Consider the following 20,177-nt stretch of genomic DNA (forward strand, 5'->3'; position numbering starts at 1 on the left):
TAAATCACGCTCAGCTGATAATAATAATTCATTTTTTTTCGTTGATGTTATAATTATTTAATCTAAATAATTGTGCATTATTGTGAAAGCATAACGCGGTTGATGTAAGATAAAAATATAACCAAAGAATAATATTATGGAATTTTTTTTTACTGTGTTGACGATAAAAATATGACAGATTTTTTTGTTTAAGCTATAAAAAAAAATCGATTTGAAAAATTCAAATCCATGTAGATGAGAGGTTAACAACAGTCAGAAAAAGTGTATTCCTCTCTTATTAAATCAATAACTTAATATTTTCAATATCAGCGTTTCAACTGAAGGAAGGCTTTATCCTATATCTATTTTTACACGAGTACTCATAAAATTGTATTTGTAATGATATTTGAATGTATCACAACATATAACGTTAATTTCAATAGATTCTGTAAACAGCTGAATAAAACTTCATCGCAGTTCAAAACTAATCCGACTGTACGATAAAACAAATTATACTTATCGATCGCTGGTTTATCGAGTTATGAAGTGCTACTCGATTAAATATACTTTAATGAATACGAGCGAACGTGTAATTAAATAACAAATTTTGATTTTTACTATTCCTGGAATAGAATCAAACCGTATAAAAAAATTTTACTTGAAAATATATTTTTTTTCTTTTCAAAGTTAATTAAATGAAGTATAATTTTTTTATTATTTGTACTCGCTATTACTTTTCAAATCGTACGACCGATGAGGTCGGGTAGCTCAATAAGTTTTTCAGCGGTATTAAAAATTACAGTTCGTGACATTAACAATTTTCAACCGGTCGTACTTATGTACTTTTTGTTTCTTGATTTTTTTTCTATTTTAGGTACATCCCTAAAAATTTGTTTTTCATATTCCAAACGTTGCCTACCTGCACAAATTTTTCCACCTACCTTTCCCTCTAATATTAAAGTGACTATTCCATGATGCCTTAATATGTGGCCTATAAGTCTGTTTCTTTTTTAACTATATTTTTTCAAATGCTTTTTTCTTCATCAATTTGCCTCAACACCTCTTCATTTGTCACTTTATCCACCCATATGATTTTTAACAATCTCCTATAGTTCTACATTTCAAAAGCTTCTAATCTTTTCTTCGCAGGTACTCCGATCGTCCAAGTTTCACTTCCATATAAAGCTACGCTCCAAACATATACTTGCAAAAATATTTACCTGACGTTTAAACGTCAGGTAAATAATTAATTTTTGATGTAAACAAATTATATTTCTCACTGAAGGCTCGTTTCGCCTGTGCTTCTTTTAATCTTCTAATGTTCTCTTAAAGTCAGATCTCAGTATTGCTTCTCCCCTTTCATCCTCTTCCACTTCCTCTTCTTCCTTTATAACACCATTTTCTAATTCATTTCCTCCTCTTCAATATACCCCACCCACATATCGACCTTTCCTTCCGTATTATAAATCGGTGTACCATCTTTGTTTAACACATTATTAGATTTAAATTTATGTACCACAAAATTTTCCTTAACTTTCCTGTATGCTCCGTCTATTTTACCAATGATCATTTCTCTTTCCACTTCTCAACACTTTTCTTTAATCCACTATTCTTTTGCTAGTTTGCACCTTCTGTTTGTAGTATTACTTAATTATCGACAATTCCTTTTACTTGATTCATCAATAACATTCTTATATTTTCTACGTTCATCCATCAGCTGCAATATGTTTCTGATATACAACGTTTTCTACCAGTTCTCTTTGTTCCGCCTAAGTTCGCTTTTGATGATTTAAGAGTTTCCTTTTTAACATTCTCCCATTTTTCTTCTACATTTTACACCTTATCTTTTTTACTCAGACCTCTTGCGATGTCCTCAAAAATCTTCTTTACCTCCTCTTCCTCAAGCTTCTCTAAATCCTACCAATACATCTGACACCTTTTCTTCGTGTTTTTAAATCCCAATTTACATTTCATTATCACTAAATTATTGTCGCTATCAATGTCTGCTCCAGGGTACGCTTTGCAGTCGACGAGTTGATTTCTAAATCTTTGCTTAACCATGATATAATCTATGTGATACCTTGCAATATCACCTGGCTTTTTCCACGTGTATATTCTTTTATTATGATTTTTAAACTGGGTGTTGCAATTACTAAATTATATTTCGTGCAAAACTCCATAAGTCGGTTCCCTCTTTCATTCCTTTTGACCAGCCCATACTCACCCACAATATTTCCTTCCTCGCCTTTTCCGATGCTTGCATTCCAATCCCCAACTATTATTAAATTCTCATCTCCTTTTATGTGTTTAATTATTTCGTAAATTTCTTCGTACAGACTCTACCTCATCATCATCATCATCATGGGCATTTGTAAGCATATAGACTTTAATAATCGTTGTCAGCTTAGGTTTTGATTTTATCCTTATTACAATGATTCTGTTGCTATACATTTTGAAATACTCTACTGTCTTCCCTATCTTCTTGTTCATTACGAAACCTACTCCTGCCTGCCCTTTATTTGAAGCTGTGTTAATTTTTTAAAATCACCTCACCAAAAGTCGTTTTCCTCTTTCCACCGAACTTCTCTAATTCCTACTACATTTACATTTCCCTCTTTAAATTTTCTAACCTACCAACTTTTTTTAGACTTTTAACATTCCACGCTCCGACTCGTAGAATGTTATTTTTAATTTTCTGGTGACCCCCTTCCTTAGTAGTCCCCATTCGGAAATCCTTGCTTCTACATCTACATCTTTGTTACTACAGACAGTTAAATTTTGTTAGAAAAAAAAAGCAGCTGTAGGTTTCCATTGCTTTAAGCTGAGCAGTACTCAGAAGATTGATTGATGTTGATATGGCTGTTTAAATCCTCCTGACCTACGCCCTTAACAACTACTGAAAGAGCTGCTGCCCTCTTTCAGGAATCATTCCTTAGTCTGGCTCTCAACAGATACCTCTCGGATATGGTTGCACCTTCGGGTCAGCTACTCTGTATCACTGAGCACGCAAGCTTCCTCACCATCGGCAAGGTCTCAAGATTCGTAGAGGGAGACATATATGAAGATAAATTATGGAAACGAAATTTCCCACCAATTTTTCGTATATTCTTTGGTTGATCTTTGTAATTACTTAAGCTAATGTACAAATAATTAATTCGTTTTAATTATACGTATCTACCGCTCTGGAGGTTCATTGAGTAATTTTTTGACTAGATAAAAATAAGTTTTTAATTACGTTTGGTGTAGCGTAAGTCTGAAAGGTGTCTTACCGGGGAAAATATCGAACAAAGTAGAGTTTTAGGTGATGTTTTAACTGCAATAGTACCGTAATAAACGTAAAAAGTATACGATTATGGCGTGCTTCCTATACTTTCAACACTACGTCATCGTCAGGGAAATAAAGGATTTGTTTGAGATTCGTAATCTCTCATCTACATGGTTTTGAATTTTTCAATTCGATTTTTTTCATAGCTTAAACAAAAATAGTTCAGTCATATTTATTTCGTCTACTTAGTACGAAAAACAATTCCCTAGTACTGTTCTATGTTTATATTCTTATTTTACGTCAACCATTTTATGCTTTCTTTAGCAAAAAAAAATAATGTATAAATTAATTAAAAAGTACTATGGAAGAAGTAAATAAAATACGTAATTAATATATTTGTCAACTGAAATTTAATCAAGACTGGTTTGATATCAGGAAATAAATATTAAAAATTAAAAAACACGACTGTCAAATTAAAACATTACTGTTTAATATAGAATAATTAAAGAGCGTGCGGGTGACAATTCTGCATATAGTATAATTTGTTCAAATTTTTTGAATTTCCTTACACATATATATATATATATATATATCCTATGACACTCCCGGTAACGTAAGGATTCCAACGCGGGATTGTACATTAAAATCGGTTCAGCCTTTGAGCTGCCACGGTGGAACAAACAAACATACATACATACATATATATACCCAAAATATATTACACTCCTTTTTGGGCAATTGTGTAACACGGATAAAATGTCAATGGCCAAAGTCACATTTAATTTTATAAGGTTCTGTCATAAATCACCGAAGAAAGAAAATATAAAAAAAGGGGGAAAAATGGCGTGTAAAAATATAAACAATTTTTTTTTAATAATTAAAATGACTTGATGCAGATGTTTAAAAACGAATTTATTTATATTAATATTTTAATATAATATTGATTTTAGATTTCTTTAAATTTTGTGGCTCTTTTATAAACTTTAATGGTAAGTTTCTAAATATATTACAAAATTAATATTATTATTTAAAACAAATTGTATATGAAAGATTGTAATTTCTGTATACAGGCGTTCGGAAAGTTACTGTGCACTGGAATTATGGAAGTATAATGGCGAAACCTTTTTAATTATTACATTTTTTGAAATATTTTTTTTAACGAAACGGATATTACAATAACTGGAATAGTTTATCAAAGGTGTTGAAAATGACTCTTCCAACATCAGTACAACACAGCACTCATTTCAATTTGTTTACAAACACTTAAACCAGATGATATACTGGAATGTCTCGTACGTATGTCACAATTGCGGTTTTTAGTTCGTCATTCGTGCGTAGTCTGCTGCGATACACTGCTTATTTCGCTGCCCCTGTAGAATGTAATCTGGAGGAGTCAGATCGGGCGATCACAAACCCCTCGAAATGATTCGATCACCAAAGACACTTCGAAAATACATCATTGAACTGTTAGCTGCGTGTACTGTAGAGCATCTTGCTGGAACCAACCGTAATTGATTTCCTCTTCTTTTAACTGACTAATGAAGTTTATTAAAACAGCACAATAACGATCACTATTAACTGTATTTTCAAAAAATATTGGACCAAGACTCCAATTTTCGCTTCATGTAAGACTATTCGTGTAATTCATGGAGGTTAGTTGTTGACAATTCATAGAGCTAAGTTGTCGACCACAGTCGTGTATTTTGTAAATTAATATACTCTCTCAGATGAAACCACGCTCTATCTGTAAAAACATAATGTCGAGGATACCTACGGAATTTGGTCTATGAAACGTCGAAACCACTGACAATAATTTAGTCTTTAGGCACGATCTGTAGGCTTCAGTTCTTGAACATACATTAATTTTTTGGGGAAAAGTTTGTTCTTTTCTTACAGCTTTATGTGAGGTAGCAAGTCCGATATCTTGCTGCTGTGCTAACTTACGCATTGACTTTGACGGAATTTCGGCCATAGCATCCGAAATATCAAGCAGCTTCGTTGGTTTACTGGTCTTCCACTTCGATCAGCATCTTCAATAGATTCTATTGCGCGAAAGTTTTCGATAATAGTTCAAACTCCATTGCGGTGAGGAACAGGAGTACTTGGAAATTTTTCAGAAAACTTGTGCTTCACTAGTGAGCGGATAAGAGATGGAGGGTCAAAACCCTGAACAAATTTAAAATGATATTTATTGTACGCGTTGTTTATGATGAGAATAAAACTCTCCGCAGTTAATCACGTGGAATAGCTAATAACGTACACGATTCTGTGAAGAAAGAAGCTATACAGTTAGAAAATTAGATTACAAACATTTAATACGCATTCAAAAATGTGAAGAAATAACCGCTGCAGCTTCAGCTTGTAGAATTTCAAGATCATAAGTTCAAAAACTTCGAAAAGAAAAGCAGTATTTTCTTAAATCTAAATCACACTCGTGCTCATTCAACACACCAAAAACGTATAAACAACGTTCAAAACTAGTTAGTTGATAAGACAGATTTGATCAAAGCATTGTAAGTCGAACACTTAACGAGTTTCACGCAAAACATAATGAACTCCCTTCATTAAATAAATTATGCTAAGAGCTTCAAAAGAGTGTTCAATTTAAAAGTTCTACAACTACACTATAGCTATGCTGAAAGAGTTAGGCTTTGTGGTGTAAAACTGATAATAATAGGAAAATTTTGATTGAGAAAGAAGACATCCGGTGTAACAGGATAGAATATTTAAGAAAAATGACCGATTACAGAAAAGGAATATCTTCGATTGTTTACCTTTGGTGTCGTATATTTTACGTCCCATTCGACGACAAAATTGTAGTCGAATGATCGAATGTTCAGGAATAAAAGTGCCGATTAATAAAGGTCATCGGTTAATCCACGCTGGAGGATAAATGGGATTCATTCCGAACGCTATGTTAACTTGGAAAACAAGTTCAAGAAACGGTGACTATTACAGCGTCAACAACAAAACCTTTATGAAGAGGGCATCTGAAGAATTAATTTCTTGTCTTTCCCTCCAGTCGGTGGCTATACTTGATAATATGCCATAGCACAATTCACTTCTAGAGAAGCTCCAAATTGATAGGAAAAGTGTCTGATTAACTGGTTAGAAAAGAAGAATATCCCGTTCAATAAAGCAATGTTAAAACCACAATTGTATGACGTAAATAAATCGCATAGAAATTAAAAAATAAAGTACTATTTTGATGAACTATTAAAAAAACACGGGCACCACGTTCTGCAACTTCCATCTTATCATCCCGATCTAAATATCATTGAGATGGTATGGTCAGCTCTGAAAAGATATGTTGATAGTAATAACACAACATTTTTAATGCCAGATATTAAAAAATTAGCTGAGGAAAAGATGAATACTATATTGCAATCATAAATATTACTATTCAGAGGCCCCCTCCACTGACTTTAAATATTTTCGTTGAAGGACAAAATTTTCTTATCGGTAAAAGACCTGGTGAGAACTCAATCATTAGACAACCTTAAATGCTATTTCTACAACATGAAAAATATATTTAAACAAATTAAAACCGCCCGAAAGTTGATCGGTCATCCATTATTTTATTTTATTAAATACTGCATAACGATGTTTAGTCCTTTATTTCCATACCTTGTTTTCTTTGTTTTAGTTCGATCTATTGTCGTTTTTTGGTTAAATTTATTTATTTATTTTTGCAGTCCTGTTTTTTAATTTTTGTAATTGTTTTTATTATTTATCGGCAATGTATTAAAAGGGTTACGTTTGAATATTATATTTTTCTATAGTTTACAAATTATGTAATTACATGAACTTTCTTTTAACATAAATCTAAAATATTTATATTTTAATTTATTTTTTATTAATTATTAGATTTTTTATTACTTATTTTATTATTTTTTATTTTTTATTAGTTGAGTTTTTGAGGAACTATAACTAAATTACCTGTATCATAATAGTATATTATGCAATAACCTATAATGACAACCATCGATGCTCACTGTTTTATTAAATATCAATATCGAGGTTAGGAGATCGAACGGAGAAACCGACAGCGTTAAAATTTGATGGCTACATTGAGTCGATCTCAGACTCAGGTCTCAGACTCTCGACCTTTCAGACGAAAATTTAAGCGTAACCGATACATCGGACAAAAATAAAAACCTCATACTGATTTAATATCGATACGTTTTTAAGGGTTTAATAAAGAATATTAAATTTCTCCATTAAAAAATCTCATTTTCCTGTTGTATAAGAGGATAAAAGTAACAATAAAATACATTAAACGATGTAAAAATTTTATTACTAAATTATAAAGATTGGGAATACAGGATATAAAATTATTTTATACGTGTGGGTGAAAAATATATTGAAGGCATAAAAGCTTAAAAATTTATTATTTCGAATAAATTTATGGTCTCCGTTCTATTTTATTAGAGTTTATAAAACAGTAAAATAATAGATTCTATTTATACACGACAAAGAAATAACAAGTCTTACAGTAATTAAAATCTTTTATTCCAGGGTTTTAATCGTTAAATTTATTCCGGTTTATTTAAAAACAACGTTTTCATGATCTAAAAGAAAAATACATCGCTTCATTGTAAACTTGTTTGAAGTTTTTAGGCTATAAATTTTAGAAAGGATATCATTTGACGAGTATTACATACACGTGGGTAATTTAACTTTTTTTAACGATCCGTATGAGAAACGTTCTGATGAAAAAGGAGCGTTTTAAATTCGTTTTTCTAATTATTAATTCCTTTCAGTATTTCTTTTCTTTTTGGATGGCTGAATGAAATTTTTTTATTTACGTTCACAAAAATTATTCTGTTCAGAATAAACCGTATTTACTTTTCCCCTTGTTTTAAAACATTCAACTTAAAATCTAAATTTTATTTATCTATTTTAGTTAATTCACAAACTGCAACAGATAAATGTAATATATCACAAATTATAAGTTAAAAATACATTTTAAATTAACTGTTTTTTGATCTTCCATTTCTACCACAAAACAAAGTCGATCAAGAATTCCTAGATCTCATTATCGGATTTGCCTAATAATCTACCTTTAACGGAATTCCCTGACTACGTATTATAAAATTACATGACATCGAGTTGCCTTAATCCGCCTTTCTTCTGCGAAAAATCTCCATATATAACCGATAGGGATTTTCTTTCAGTCGGCATTTAAAAGATCATTTTTATTTGCCGAGACTGTCAATGCATGTTTGTATCGATATTTTAATCAAGACACAAGTAAAGACCTATCTGAAAACGAACTTAACAACAAAACGAACTTCACAAATTTAAAAGGATATAAAAATTTATTAAGAAACTTACAGATTCGGTTGAGACTTCATTTCATAGAAAAATACATCAAGTTTGTCACCCAACATTCACTTTGGTTCGATATGGCTTCTATTTGTAATGCGATATACTTGTACATCCCACCTGGAGGTCCGATATTACCGAGTGTCAAAAGCGCAGAGTCGCACCGTTTCATGGATACATATGATAATGTTTCTTTACAAGTAAGGTTTAGGCTTACGGTTTAAGTGGGATGTACAGTATATTTTAATTTAAAATATACTGTACATCTCACCTCCTGAAGTCGATTTCATTGTAGATTGTAGCCAGAAAGTCGGGTGTTAATTCTGCAAATGCGGCGTTAATTCGAGAACATAGCTCAACAAGATCAGAAGGAAAAGGCGGTACATAATCCCTTGATCTTTAATGAAACCGCACAAGAAAAAGTCCAGCAGGATCAAATCTGAGGAACGAGATGGTCATGCCATTGAACCTTCACGACCGATCCACCGATCTGGGTATCGAATATCAAAAAAGTCTCGGACTTATAGGCGGTTGTGAGGTGGTGCCGCGTCTAGCCACTAAAAATTGCAAAGAAGCGCAAAAAGAAAGTTGTTTTATGGAATTGCTTTAGGCCAGGGTAATTCACGCGTTACAATTCATTACAAAGTAAGCCAAAATTATTTCTGAAAATTATTGTTATTTTTGCGTGAAAAACATTACGATAAAAAAAATTAATATTTTTCTTTATATGCGGCTGTATTGTTATGTTCTCTGCATGATTTCTTTATACTCTTCAAAGCATATTACTTTTTAATATTATTTATTAATTTAATCACAGATTAAGCAAATATAATTCGCTTCAAATAATTAATAACTAATTCTGTCATCTCTCCCGATTGCTTTCTTGTATGCCACTTAACCGCATAAATTCAGAAACTATTCCGTACAATTTAATTAATTCTGAGGAAAACTAATTATCTTTACCTGGTCTGATCTGGATAAATGTCAAGAAAATACACATAACATAATTTTTATTCCGCCACAGCAGTAATAGGTTGGCTTTTAAATGTAAATCATAAAGAAAGAAGACAATTTATTACCTGCGAATATTGTGAGATCTATCACCAAATCTCAAATCGAAAGCCCTGATGTGTTAAATAAAAATGAAATAACCGCAAAAAAACGCTGTTCTGATTAGTTTGCAAATATAAGCATGAAAATGCTTCTTTTTCTGCAAAATTCGATAAAATTGGTTGACTGTAAAATCAGAAATAAGTTTCAGTAACATCAACTTACTTGTATGCTATTGTATAATATTATTACACATGGCTGAATTGTTATACTGGTCTTCCTCTCCCGCTCTTTTTTAATGTATGGAAGAAATCAATCACAACTACGAAAATAAATGTTTCGTACCGAAATTATTATACACTTATTTTATTTGGTATTCTTGTTCTCTGATATTATGTACTAAAATATATCCAGACGAATTAATACAAAAAGTGACATAATAATCTCACGTGTTTAGAATTTACCCCAAGAGTAGAGAAAAAACCCTTATTGAAAATTAAAAAAAAAAAAAATTTTATGAAAGTTGTTCAAAATTTTATTCATTATAATTCCTTTAGTTGGAAATCTTTCATTAAAATGCATCTTCATCTAGTAATAAAAAAAGCTATATCAGAAAAGGAGGTAGAACTCCCTCAAAAATAAAATTGCCCCATCATTAAAAAAAAAAGTCCTTGGAAAATATTTTAATTTTATCTTTTGTCTATTGAAGTGTTTTGCTAAAATCTACCGCGAGAGTTTATAAATAATAAAAAATCACACTCTTACGAAACGGGAATAGAGTCTCATTTGACGTTTCAAAAAATTTCCCTTGAAAGCAAACTACTTCGAACATTGTTCTATTCGGTTTCTTTTTACCTTGAGATTTTTTCTTTTATCCATCATCTAACAGTACATTACTAAAAACTTACTCCTGAAAAGGAATCGAAACTTCGTTCGGTTGAAAAAATAAATTCTCTTGCAAAAGTTATAACAAATTTTACTGAATATTATTTCTGTTTCCTTACATTTTCTTTTAAAGTAAAAATCTACTTTTCTGTCAAGCAGCTATTGTCACAGCATAACGTCCAGAGTAATTGTTCATTCTATAAATTTTGTTAATGCCAATCCTGTTTTGTGAGTTCCTGTAGAAAAAAGAGTTGCAAATAGAGATATGGTAATACAATAATACACGTAAACTGAAACGGTAGGTAGATAAACGTTACAGACTTAAAAAATTGATTTTTGCGTCAGTTTTGCATCAAACTCTAAACGAGTATAATGAAAAAAGTCTTCTTAGTAATTTTTTGAAAATACTTCATTTTATAACACGTAGCTGGAAAACGTATGGGCATATTATGGAAAATTACGTAATTTTTGTACCGTTAAATAAATTTCTTTTTAGAAACAATACATTTTTATTTAAGAGGATGTAACTTAATTAAATTGAAGTATCAGTACAAAATAATGACACTTTAAAATACAACACGGTCGATATTTAATCAGCTCTGTCCAGTAAGTTGTAGTTAATAAATCTACATCTAAAATCCTTCTAAAAATTCAATAAATACACCGGTAAGAGTAGTTTATTTCTATCCAGATGTTATGAGTTTTATTGAACATCGGTACATTTAAACTAATATACAGGAATTCTGATTTTTGCCGTAATCAAGACCTGGTGCAATGTAACTGGTGCAAGTCAGTAAATGTGTACAGTCCGATGTGTACAATCCGTACACATCGGGTTCGATAGAGGATCGATTGAAAAATGTTAAACATCATACTAAAATAATAACTTCATTTTTACTCGATTACAAATGTAATCGATCGGTGCAGAAAGCTAGCAGTTTGATCGATATCGTTCTGACAACTTGTTCTACGATACCAGTACGATTTATTAAGGAGAAAATATTCTCGTTTTACAGTTATAATTTGTGTGCTTGTTTAAGGAAAGAATTAATGCACTTTCTGCTCCTTGTATTACCTTTTTAATCGTAACTGTGTATTTATTTACTTTCTTAATTTTTTTTTCTGTTTTATTATAGAACTCGGGTCATGCAGCGTACAGGACGATCGTTGTAACAGCTAAAGATCGATGATGCAAACTCTTATTCAACCACTAGCAGGTTTTATTTGATTTATAGGAAGTCCGGCATCTCCTAATAGGCAGTTAAGTCATTAGGCTTATTCGTGCACTTACCGAACGAGTCCCACAGCAGCTCGACAAGCAATCCCCCTCTCCATGCCCCGAGAATACATTTTCACATTTTTCACATTTTCAGCGTGAACCGAACATGAGCTTTCAGGATCTAAGCGGGAAATAATGGAACAAGGGAAAGGAAGTCGGGTGGAGCGTATGAAAGGACGACTTATCGATGAAGAAATCATGTCACGAGACAAACAATCCCCGCCTACGGGTATTAACGATGGCCGTAGAGAGCAATAGGGACATCTTAACTGCAATCCGAAGAGTATTGAGCCTTTTTAACCAGAATTAAAGCAACACAGGATTAATAAACGATTTTGCGTTGACGTTTTTAAATAAATGCCACAAAAATACATTATTCTACACAAAAAAGCCACTCGAGAACTAGTTCTTATTTCCTAAAGGAATTTTGTAGCGTTCAGTTCTCTACAGAATTCCTCTCCATCTACTCTTAAAACTAGCCTTATAATTTTGAGCTCGCTGATGTGTTTTATTATTCAGAATCAAGACTTAAAACATTTTCTGGATTTATTCAGATCGGAGAAATACCTGGTCCGATAAATAATAGTATGAAAGGTTTTAAAAGTAAAAACAGCATATTAAACAATTTAATAATTTGAAAAATCTGAATAAAAATAAAGATATTAATAAAATAAAAATATTGAGTTTTATATAATTTTTTTTCTTTTGAATTCATGGATAAGATTACGAATTAAGACAGAAATTTTCGTTTTTAATATACGACTCAAATATTTCTTTCAATAAAAAATTACTTTCAATAACTACTCTTTCAATAAACAATTACCAGTACTTCTGATAATTTATTTGTTTCTTTTATTAATATTCCTTTACATTAAGTCATGCTTTAACGTATTTTACTTTTTCAAACTTATTCTTATATTCATATAAAGTTGTTAAAAAAAGAAGATAAATAATGATTCTATTTCAGACAAGCACACGTTTAGTTTTATTGTATTATGCTAAAAAAAAGAATAAATAAATAAAATAAAAAATAAATTAAATTGTGAATATTCTGTATTTTTTTTTCAGTCATATAAATAAATATATATATAAGCTTGTTACAGGGAATAGTCAGCGAGAATTTTCGCAGAGCATTCTACTGACGTGACAGGAAGGGGGAGATTTTTGTTGGGGAAACTTATCCGGCAAGTTTTGTTATCAAAATTTTGTATCTCGGTTGATTGTTTAGTGGGAATCACAAGTGATACTTCCTGATCTGTGGCACATTCTATTATTATTATTATTATTGATACTTTGTTTTTTATTATTATTATTATTAATTATTTGTAAGAACTTGATTTTTGTGTAGTACTGGACTGTTTTTATTTTCCTATGAGCTACATATAAATATAAGTAATGTATATTTATATGACATATAAAAGCTGTGATTGTAAGAACTGTTAAAGTATTAATGATTTAGTTTTTATATACATTACAGTTATCATCGGATAATTATTTAATCAGAATAAAATAATAAAAAAAATTAGTCTAAAATAAAAAAGTAACATGCTCCACCGATAATTAAAAACCATTGATAACTGCTATTCTTCTGTTGTAAGTCTTATTCTTTTCGACCGATGAAACCGTATTATTTTTTGTAAGGCGAACAGTTGACAAAAGAAATTATTAAATTAAAGAAATTGCTTTTGGAGAAAAACGAACAGCTGTTTCGTGCTGTCTTCTTCCTACATTCCCGGTAAATAGATTGCGATATTAAAGGCTATTTGATGGAAATAAGGGTATGTTGTAGGTGGCGTGTTGGATTTAGCGTGGGAGCTGACGGTTATTCGAATTGTTTGGAGCGCTCACAGACGTCAAATATAATTCGAATAGGAGTTTTTAACAACGTTTCATACAGACAATAGATTTATGCTCATCATGAACTCGATAGCACTAAATATTTTACACGAATTAGACGTATAAGAAGAGAATGAAGTATTTCGATATCTACATATCGTACATCCTCAACAAAACAATTTCCATAGAAACTCCCACTCATTACTCGGTAACATAAAATAAACGTCTGTCTCCAGCTTCCTACGTTCAGTCTATTTAGATGCGCTGTTTTTTAATAAATTATAATAACTCCAAAACACATCGACCGGAAATCTACGAACACAACAGCACGAAACAGCTAATCGTACAAACTTATTAAGAAAGTCCTACGCTAGTAAAATAATGGAATAAAATAATGCGATAAACGAAAATAATTATAAAATTTTGACTTTATGGATCGCAAAACTTAAATTTACAGGTTTCATCCCGCCATTACAAGATGGTATAATTTCTATCTTCCAACTAGAACGTTTCTGGTTTGAAACCCAGTGAGATTTGACATTTCACGGGTATTAAATCGTAATTAATAAGCTTTCTGTAATGAATAAGTCATTAAAAAAAATCTAAAACGTTAAAATTATTTAAAAAGAAATATATTGGATCTTTAAAAAACGGTTAAATAAAAATTATTTTCCATAAAAAAACAGGGTTACTGCTAATAAAACTTTAAATTACAAACATTAAGAGTAACCCGACTCTTATAAAATTATGATTATCGTTAAAACAATTATTTATATATCTACAAGAAATTGCGTAGGGTATTCTAATCTGAAACTTTTCTTAAACAATTTTCTTCATTCACAGTTTTTATATACATATAACTTTTTTAAGGAAAAAACTAAATTTTTTGGGTAGAGATTTTATTTTATCACCTAGTTAAAATAGATTTCATACACGTTGAAATTTTATTATTACTTATATGATTATGACTATCCTAATATTTAATATTATAATCAGGAATGTAAAATTATTTGTAGAATCTGTTATGATAATGCTAAACTACTATCCATAATGAAATGCTGAATTAATATATCTTTATGTACACGCACAAACCACCCCCTCTGTTGATTTCTAATGTATCTGTATTAATTTAAAATTGTGTATTGTGATATTAAAACTGCAAAAATTATATTTGAAGCTACAGTAATAGTTTAAATTTAACTATGAAATGATATGCACATACACATTTAAATATCTTTAGTAAAAAAAACTTTCGTTTCGTTACATGATCTTAACATTAAAACGATCAAAATTATTTAAAAAAATCCCGTATTTTATCCCGCCTGATTGTTAAATTATTATTGTATGTGCATGTGCATGTGTCTGTAATATTGCACTAAATTCCCATTTATTAAGCAAGTTATTTTACTAAAAGAAAAAACAGTATCTTAATTGTTTAATAATTTGACTTTATAATGCCATTATATGAAAATTTATATTTTATTTGCGATGAAAATTGTAAGTAAATATATTCAGTCGGCTTTCAAACGAAATTTCTACGTTAAATAATTTGATTTCCTCAAAAGAAATGAGATATACACATGAGAAAAAGATTTAAAAATTTAATCGGTATCAATTTATTTATACATATATTTTTACTTTTTTGAAGTATAATGAGCACTAGAGTCGAAAATATGTTTAAAAGAAGAACGGTAAAAAAATACGTTCTTAAAGCTACGGAGCACGAAAAGAAATTTGTTTATTTCAACGAACATTAATACAGCTCGTCGAGTGTAACAAACAAATTATGATTACGGGATTACGAGACTATCACCGGAAGACAGATGACACTCAGAGCAAATGACGAAAATCCCATGCCGGTGCGACAAAAATGCTTGCACGTTTACTTGACTACATATCTACTCTACGACTAACACAGAATCACAAGCTTTAAAAATTTTCATTTTGTCGAACAATCCGATTTCTTTGACCGTCAGAACGTAGCTTGAATGTAGATTAATATTATCCCTTATATTACAGACGACTAAGACGACATAGCGCGGTGACATTTGGAATTCATTACATTATTACGACCTCGAGTCGCTATTCACAGAAAAATATGGTACTGCAGCATTTTTATCCAAGCTTCTATTACTGTGATCGGCACAATACGACAAACCGATCGCTTTAGAATAGTAATCCGTAAAATTAAGATCGAGTAGTTCAGTACATCAGACGATTTATAATTTAAAATAATTTCTCCTTCTTACTGTTCGTTCAGAAATCAGACTTTAAGCCGGTCCTCGGTCTTGCTGGAGGTCTTCTGCGATCTCTATCTTATAGCGGCTTAAATATTATGCCCTACAAGCAGTATATTACAAGACGTATTTTCTAAAGACAGCCCGTACTGTTTTCTCTTATTACATTCTCAAAATAGTTCCTTTATTCTCGCGATTCTAAGATTCTTACGTACATCTTCGTTACCAACTGACTATCTAGTCTCATCACATCATATGTGTGTGTGTGTGTGTGTGTGTGTGTGTGTGTGTGTGTGTGTGTGTGTGTGTGTGTGTGTGTGTGTGTGTGTCTGTGTGTGTTTGTGTGTGTGAACATTGCAAACAGCAAAAGGGTAAAATTGTTACCATTCATTCATTACAAATAAAAATTAATCTTCAATTTTAATGCCAATTTCAGCCGTGATTAATATAAGGTTCTTGAAATCTTGAGTACTTACAGCCTAAAGTTTACCACTAAATACAATAAAATTAAAGAGAAAATAAGGAAAGGATCAAGATCTCATTTAATAACACAATCCGAGTGCCTAAATCAGTCCTGAATTTACGGAGACTGGTATCGGAATACGTAGCAAAGGTAAACCCTTAATAACAATAATAACGTCAAACCTAAAATTCTTCATCAGTTCAAATAACCTATTAAGGAAAGCTTGAATTAATTTTCGTTTAACTTAAAAATTTAAGGAGTAATCTATATGGTTTATTTTAAAATGACGCGTAATTACGCATCAATTATACGATTTCAATTGTTAGTATCTTTTTCACCTATGTTTGCGGTACTGAAAATTACATTTTGACGCGCAGGTATTATGGTATCTTCTAACTCCAACGCGTATCAGAAAAGGTTCGGCTGTCTCTACCTCATCGGTAGTATCGTGTATCGAAACGAGAGTAAACATTTACTATTTCATTTATTTGTGCCGATACAAAGCGACTATTAATTTTGAGTAAATTTTCTACATTAGTCGCATTATACTAATGCCGATGAGTGTGAAGCATAGTAAGTCGTTTCATATTAAGTGGAAGAGATTGAAATAATATCACTTTCGATTAACTGACAAAATTACATTTTATTTTTGAAAATTTTCTTCAAATAAATTAGAGACAAAGTAATATAGCGTACCCCCTTTAACTTAATGCAACTTGGATTTAGATCTTCATGAAACACTCTGAGAATTGAAAATATGCCCGATTAACTACTTTATAGTTAACATTTTTTCATTGTTCCCATCGAATCTGAATTTTTTTGGAAAAATAATCTGTCGGTAATGTACATTTATTCAATAACTATTTCAGTCAGGAACGGTTATTTTTAGAAATTATAAAAATGGTAGAATCGCCTTGGTAAACTGAGAAAATTGTATGACAATTAAAAATAATAAATACACGACGGGGATGAAATGGTGTTCGTATCGAAGAAGAAAATAATGCAGAATTATTTGCTACATAAGAAAATAATGTAGTTAGGTTCATGTAATTTTCTTACAGCCCACGAAATGGGCGTAACAGTTGTTAATAGTTTTTATCATGCAAGTCTTTTATTTTATATGTATTTAAATCTAATTAATTACCGAGTGTTAAGCGCTTAACGATAACTATTATTTGTACTTATTAACGTTTTCAGTTTATTTATTGTTTAAAAAATTCACCCAGTAGTAGACATTGGAATTATCTATTAACCTGAGGAGTAAATTAAAACATTAACGCAAATTATCTACATATATTATTAACAAGTTCAACTGTTGTACAAAGATGTGGTACGAGAGTAATTTTCGTGCCGACGTATTTGTGCCTCTTCCGTATTGACTTAAAATGTTTCTTAACGTTAAACTTTAAAATACTTCAAAGCGTAACGTAATTACGCGGCAGTTTAATAAAAAACAATTTCCTTAATCATATTATTTAAAGGAACGTACCGTCTGGTTTTTAATTTTTTAAATTAACAATTCTAGAAATGAAATAAGTATTACTTAAAAAATGGTTGGTACTGAAAAATCACTGAACCAAAGAAACTGTTTAAACGGCTGGTTCCATCGGTTTACTTTTTTCAATAATATTTGTGATTAAGTTAAGAACGGGCAACTGACTTGCGTATAAGCTTTTATAATCGCTCTGTAAAAACGACAAACCACTAACTAAAATAAATAACGACAAATCCTATTTCTCTTACTTTCTGAGCTAATTATTTTCTTCCAGTTTATATTATTAAATTTTGGGTGAGAAAACGCAAATCGACAAACTTTTTGTCAAATTAATAAAATAAAGAGAATAATTTTATTGTATTTAAAATATTTTACAGTAATAACAAATAATCTTATTTTATAGATAATCAGTGATAAAATTACTATGCCAAGATATTTTATTCTTACTGTAGTACATAATTTTTCACTGTATTTTTATGTCAACAAATTTTCAGTAAAATTGTAACTGAAACGTAAAATACATAATTTTTTCCAGGGAGAATGAAACTTTGTGCTTTAAGTTTTCCAGACACTTATAAGAAAGTCCTTTAAAAACTGGTTTCTATTCCGTTCAATCCAGATCCCGTTATCGGCAGGCTTTCAGTACAACGGGTATATTTACAAATTTCCTAAAATCCGTGCTTTATGTAGTGAAAATATGCGCAATCAACACCTAATAAAAAAATTAAATTTGAACATGATACACAGCTATAATTTTTTTTCAGTTTCAATTTAAGGAACTTATATAACTCCATCGTTCAAAGAATTTATATTTATCAGATTAAATACATTTTAATGGAACCGTACTACTTGTAACATACTTATATTTTCTTACAAAAATTTCATTACATTACTAACACGTACTTAAATTTCAATTACGGTAGATTTAATAAGTTACTTTGTATTATATAATTATAAGTTAATTATAAGTTTTTAGGAGACAACCAGACTTTGATTCCGGGTTTATAAGATAATCTATATTCAATAAATTGAATTAACAAAATTCATTTAAAATTGGTAGAAAGAATTGTATGAAATCAGTAAACTACAATTTCCTACAGTATACAGTAGAATAAACAACTATAGGTACAAAATAAATGACAAAAAAAACATTAACGTGTTAACTTTTTATCGCATTCAGTTACATTCAATACTAAAATTATTACACTCGCTACTCAGTCTCACTAAATTGCAATATTTTATACATTTTGAGCATCCTACAACAAAATATAAATAATAAACCCTAGAAAACTAAAATTTTACATACTTATCTAAAATGATGTGTGTGCAAAATCATCAAGTTTTTTTTTGTTAATAAATAATTATTTTAAATATTTTTAAAAAGAAATCGGTAAATTTTCATAACAGTTTGTAAGACACATTTCTCATATATTTATTATTATTATCATTATTATTATTATACTCATAATTGGTAAGTGGATCCTATTTCTGTATTTAAACTCTTTTTGGAGTAAAACTGTATAACTAAGTCTTATTATGAGAATTACTCTTAATAATTTAATAAAAATAATTTGTATTTTCTGAAAATGCTTTGATGAGGGTCGAACTGATAATTCGTTAAAATTTTGGCTTTTAAATGAAAATTTTACAAAAATTGCCAATTTCTTACTCGATAAATTAAAGCTATAATAATAGATAAATTTTACAGAAAGAAAAAAAAACATTTAAGAGTACCGGTACTGCATTGAGTTTCAACACAGAATTCCTCCAAAAGGATAAATTTTTTGGATTATTGAAATCTTTGTTTCATAAACAGTTAAATATCAGGAAGATTGACAACCCCATTCCTAAGATGAGAAAAAAATTATTTTTATTGAAAACGACTACAAAATTATTTTTGTGAAGAAATTGTTTTACAAGTGCCAGAATACTGAATATGCATAGACCTGACCTACATTCGCAGAACTTAAGGCTGGGTAAATACGATAAGAAAAAGATACGGATGGTATGAGAAAGAGATCGGTCTGCGGAAGATCCATAGCACTAAACTAAGAAAAGCTTAACCGGGAGATAACTCAAGATATCCTCCAGTCAGTAGGCAGTCATCATGTCAAAATTCCCCATCGCGATCCGTGAAAATTTATGCCGGATGGAAGCGGTAGATTACTGATAGACGATTTTATATCGATCCTCTTCTATTAATGCTAAAGAAAGTTATTTTACTGCAGAAAGCAAAGTGCGAACCGAGAACAGACTCGGGTTTCTTAACGGACTAATCGCCGCCCGACCTCAGAATTATATCAGAAGCGAAAACGTCCTGCTAAACTATAAACCGTTCAGCCGGTCCACAAGATAAGAAG

At 30.6% G+C, this 20,177-nt stretch overlaps 1 protein-coding gene across 9 annotated transcripts in view; it reads left to right on the forward strand.

Moving 5' to 3' along the window:
- Positions 1 to 20,177, forward strand: part of Shal (Potassium voltage-gated channel protein Shal) — a 303,578-nt gene that overhangs the window by 167,559 nt on the left and 115,842 nt on the right. The window contains exon 4 of one of the 9 annotated variants that reach the window (XR_012756116.1): positions 11,644 to 11,767. The exons of 7 other annotated variants lie outside the window; for them this stretch is intronic. Coding sequence is in view for 1 of the 2 variants with exons in the window: in XM_075363307.1 (XP_075219422.1) it covers positions 11,644 to 11,697 (54 nt within the window). In the remaining variant the exon portion in view is untranslated. Of the gene's footprint in view, positions 1 to 11,643; positions 12,510 to 20,177 lie in introns of those variants that run through there. One more of the 9 variants, XM_075363307.1, reaches the window with a different exon arrangement.

This window comes from Lycorma delicatula, chromosome 4 (genome assembly GCF_047948215.1).
Source record: "Lycorma delicatula isolate Av1 chromosome 4, ASM4794821v1, whole genome shotgun sequence".
Taxonomy (NCBI): domain Eukaryota; kingdom Metazoa; phylum Arthropoda; class Insecta; order Hemiptera; family Fulgoridae; genus Lycorma; species Lycorma delicatula.